At 41.7% G+C, this 4295-nt stretch overlaps 1 protein-coding gene across 1 annotated transcript in view; it reads left to right on the top strand.

Moving 5' to 3' along the window:
* The window catches only part of ASUN (asunder spermatogenesis regulator), a gene marked incomplete at its 5' end in the record, with an annotated part of 15969 nt that overhangs the window by 7495 nt on the left and 4179 nt on the right, over positions 1-4295 (top strand). Inside the window, 3 exons of the mRNA XM_010148937.1 lie at positions 1303-1481; positions 2456-2626; positions 3017-3171. Coding sequence (XP_010147239.1) covers positions 1303-1481; positions 2456-2626; positions 3017-3171 — 505 coding nt within the window. The remainder of the gene's footprint in view (positions 1-1302; positions 1482-2455; positions 2627-3016; positions 3172-4295) is intronic.

The raw sequence follows: 4295 nt of genomic DNA, 5'->3' as shown, positions 1-4295 counted from the left end.
AGGGAGGTGGGTGCTGGTCTGTTCTCCCAGGTAACTGGTGATAGGACAAGAGGAAATGGCCTCAAGTTGTGTCAGAGGAGATTTAGATTGGATATTAGGAAAAACTTCTTCACTGAGAGAGTGGTCAGGCACTGGAACAGACTGCCCAGGAAGTGGTGGGGTCATCATCTCTGGAGGTGTTCAAGGAGCGTGTAGCCATGGCACTTGAGGACACGGTCTAGTGGGTACGGTGGTGTTGGGTTGATGATTGGACTGGATGGGCTTGTAGGTCTTTTCCGACCTCAGTGATTCTGGGTTATGACTGACTAAGCATGTTGATCAGTTGAAGCAGAGATACCTACGTGTGCTGGGTTCGGTCAAAAAGTAGGTTATTGGCAAGATCTTGCCCATTGCCACGAATGACCTTGCTGTAAGAAGTTATCATTGAAACCCATGTTAGAAAGGTGAGCCAAAGCTGTGGCTTCCAAATGAGTAACATGTAGTCATTGATGTGGGGTGTTTCTCGTTTGCAAGCAAAATTGCATTACAAACATCCTTTTAATGGGATGTTTTCTTCAAGTAATTTGAATGTCTAAATAAACGTGCAGTGGTTTCATTGGAGACTATTTTGTTGTGCTTTTCTCTAAAGATGCTGTACTAAAAAGGTACTTTGATTAATAAAAACGGTTAGAAACAAAATTAGTAGCATATTTCAGATAACCATTCTCTTCTGATAATTCTGTTTTTGCTTCCTCATAACAAAAAACTAACTTGGAGGACGTAGCCTTTTAGTGTGTTTTACTGGCTGCAATTGAGACAGTTTTATTTCTCTGTCTGAAAAACAGTATCTATTTTAAGCCTTGACAAATAGCTGCAACTGATACCTTTATACTCAAGTAGGTTATTTTGTTGCTTTTTACAAGTTGCTTTGTATGAGAGAGTTTCTGCAGTAGGACCAAATAAGTTTAGCATGCAACATAATCTGTGGTAATGAAAAAGAGCAAACTGCCCTTACACAACAATACTGTTTTTATGTCTTAGAAAAAATAAGTATTTATAATATCCTACAGGGAAAGTGATTTGCTGGTCCAGGAGAGAGGCTTTTTGATCTTTCCATGTAAAATTTAAGAGCATATGAAGCTCTCTTCTCTGTAAAGACATGGAGTAACTACTCAGAGGAGATGGCTTTCACATTCAGCTAGGTGAAAACCCAACTGCAGTGGGTTCAGAGCCTGCTGGCTAGGTACAAAACCTGTGTTTGGTGGTCTTTGATTTCCAATTGCAGCACGCAGCAACTGATGAATCTGATCTCATTTCCAACAGGCCGTTCTGTTCTGTTGGAACAGCCACGCAAGTCTGGCTCTAAAGTAATTAGTCACATGCTCAGCAGCCACGGAGGAGAAATTTTTCTGCATGTGTTAAGCAGCTCACGATCAATTCTAGAAGATCCCCCATCGATTAGTGAAGGGTGTGGTGGAAGAGTCACTGACTACCGGATTACAGTAAGACTCTTTGCTTTTGGTGGTTTTTGGTTGATTTTTTTTGTTCTGTTGAAGCCGCGCCACGGAGGAGAAATTTTTCTGCATGTGTTAAGCAGCTCACGATCAATTCTAGAAGATCCCCCATCGATTAGTGAAGGGTGTGGTGGAAGAGTCACTGACTACCGGATTACAGTAAGATTCTTTGCTTTTGGTGGTTTTTGGTTGATTTTTTTTTTTGTTCTGTTGAAGCCGTTGCTTATCTCGGGTGACCAGAGATGTAGTGCAGTACACGTGTAGAGGAAATGTTGGTATGTTTTCTGAAGAGGACTGTGTGGTCAGACTTCTTTGTACTGCTGGTACGAAGTAGTACGTCTGCTTATTGTTACTCCTGCTTCTTGGAATCCTTTGTGTCAGGGAAGTACTTGCCTCCTTACACACCATGTGTATTTAAAGTTTGTTCTGACTGTAGAATAACTTCTTTCTTGGCAAGTTTTTCCTGTTGGCTGGATACACATAGGACTATATTTTGCTTATTGCCAAGAGGATAGATTGCACGTGAAGGGTTTGCACAGTACCCAGAAATGATGAAGTTGTCAGCTTTGAACCCTGGGTGTGGAGCAGGCAATCAGCTGGCATTCATTTTGGTTTTTTCCTTTTTTTTTGTCTTTTTTCCAACACATCCTCTGTATCTGTAAACAGCAGACGCAGCTTCCAGAAAAACACAATAAAACTCTTACCATACATGAAATACCTTCCAGATCCTCATCAAAAACTTTGTATCAGTCTTTAACCCAAGCTTTTATACAGCTATTTTTGTGTTCACCCCGAATAATGTACCTCTGAAAGCTAGAAACAGGGCTCTGGTTGATAGGGCCGGATTTAGCGGTGGGGATGGTGCAGGGTTGGTGATAAGCAAGACTGTGCTGTTTTGCCCATTCAGTGAAAGTTACTTTGTTAGAGAAATGCCTAACTGTATCTTGTTTGGTTATCATTAGGATTTTGGTGAATTTATGAGGGAAAACCGATTAACTCCTTTTCTAGAACCCAGATATAAGATCGATGGAAGTCTTGAAATTCCATTGGAACGTGCAAAAGATCAGTTAGAGAAACATACTCGTTACTGGCCCATGATCATTTCTCAGACTACCATCTTCAACATGCAAGCTGTAAGTAACCTGGGGTGTGTAACCTTTTCTGGCCCGGATTAAGTTTCACCTTGCCACTTGATGTAATATTAACTCTGATTTATGATAAGTCACTTGCCACAAAATCAGGTTTTCAGCTTTTTTTTTCACTTAAGTACTCTGTATTTAACGTCAATAGATTATTGGAATGCCATGTAAATAAGGTGGAATGTTTGAACCTGACAGCTGCAGTACTGCTGGGTAAAGAAAATGTGCAGCTGCTTATACCTACTCAAAGTTACTACTAAACTGAGGATTTAGGGGTTGGTTTTGTTGTGTTGTTCCATCCTTCCATGGTCTTTGATTTCTTCCTGTTTCTCCCCTGTGACATACACGGACTTTCTGGTGGCTGACTTTTGTTTTGTCTTACAGGTCGTGCCGTTAGCCAGCGTGATTGTAAAAGAAGCAATGACTGATGAGGATGTGCTCAACTGTCAAAAAACAATATACAATTTGGTAGACATGGAGAGGAAAAATGATCCGCTGCCGATTTCAACAGTTGGTACCAGAGGAAAGGGTCCAAAAAGGTTACATGCATATCATTTTGTTGCTGTGAGACTTTGTTCAGAAATGTTCTGTTGGCATTGTTTTCATGCCAAAGGTAATACAGAGTAAACCAAATGCTCTGCATACTTTGCCTGCATCATTTAGGGGCTGTTAAATTACTGCTACTGCTGTATACCAATAAAAAAAACCCATCATTTCATTACCCAAGAATTGTATGTTTAAAAATATGAAAGCAAAGAGAGTAGTCAAGAAAGGTGAGAGTTTGATTCAAGCTAGGACAGAGAAAGTGGCATCATCTCACATTAATAAAAAGGAGAAGAGGAGGCTGAGGGAGGATCTTATCAATGCTTATCAGTATCTGAAGGGTGGGTGTCAGGAGGATGGGGCCAGGCTCTTCTCAGTGGTGCCCAGTGACAGGACGAGGGGCAATGGCCATAAACTGGGAAACAGAAGGTTCAACCTGACCATGAGGAAACCCTTCTTCCCTGTGAGGTTACAGAGCCCTGAACAGGATGCCCAGAGCGGGGGTGGAGTCTCCTTCCCTGGAGACTTTCCAAAGCCCCTGGACTTGTTCCTGTGTGATCTGCTCTGGGTGATCCTGCTCTGGCAGGGGGGTTGGACTAGATGATCTCCAGAGGTCCTTTCCAACCCCAAACACTCTGTGAATCTGTGAGAACTTAAGCTTACTGTAAATGAACCATGCTTTAAAACTGGGTTGTATTAGAACAGACATTCTTTTGAAACAGTTACTTAAAATATGGGCTAATCCTTTAAAACAAGCATAGAATATCCTGGAATCTGTCATTGATGTGCACTGTGTTTCCAAGAATTGGCTGAGAAGAAATTCAGCTACAGAAGACTTGCCCATTATGGGCTAATCCTTTAAAACAAGCAGAGAATATCCTGGAATTTCAGTCATTGTGATGTGCACTGTATTTCCAGGAATTGGCTGAGGAAAAATTCAGGTACAGAAGACTTGCCCACATGACTGGAAGTTATTTACAGTAGCATGGTACAATGATTTCCAAACTATTTTAGAAAGAAGCACAGAACAGTTTGGGTTGGAGATCATCTAGTTCCAACCCCCTGCCATGGGCAGGGACACCTTCCCCTAGACCAGGTTGATACAAGCCTCATCCAGCCT

This window comes from Eurypyga helias, unplaced genomic scaffold, assembly GCF_000690775.1.
Source record: "Eurypyga helias isolate BGI_N326 unplaced genomic scaffold, ASM69077v1 scaffold14083, whole genome shotgun sequence".
Taxonomy (NCBI): domain Eukaryota; kingdom Metazoa; phylum Chordata; class Aves; order Eurypygiformes; family Eurypygidae; genus Eurypyga; species Eurypyga helias.
Note: the sequence above shows the minus strand (reverse complement) of the source record. Positions and strands in the feature narration are given on the sequence as shown.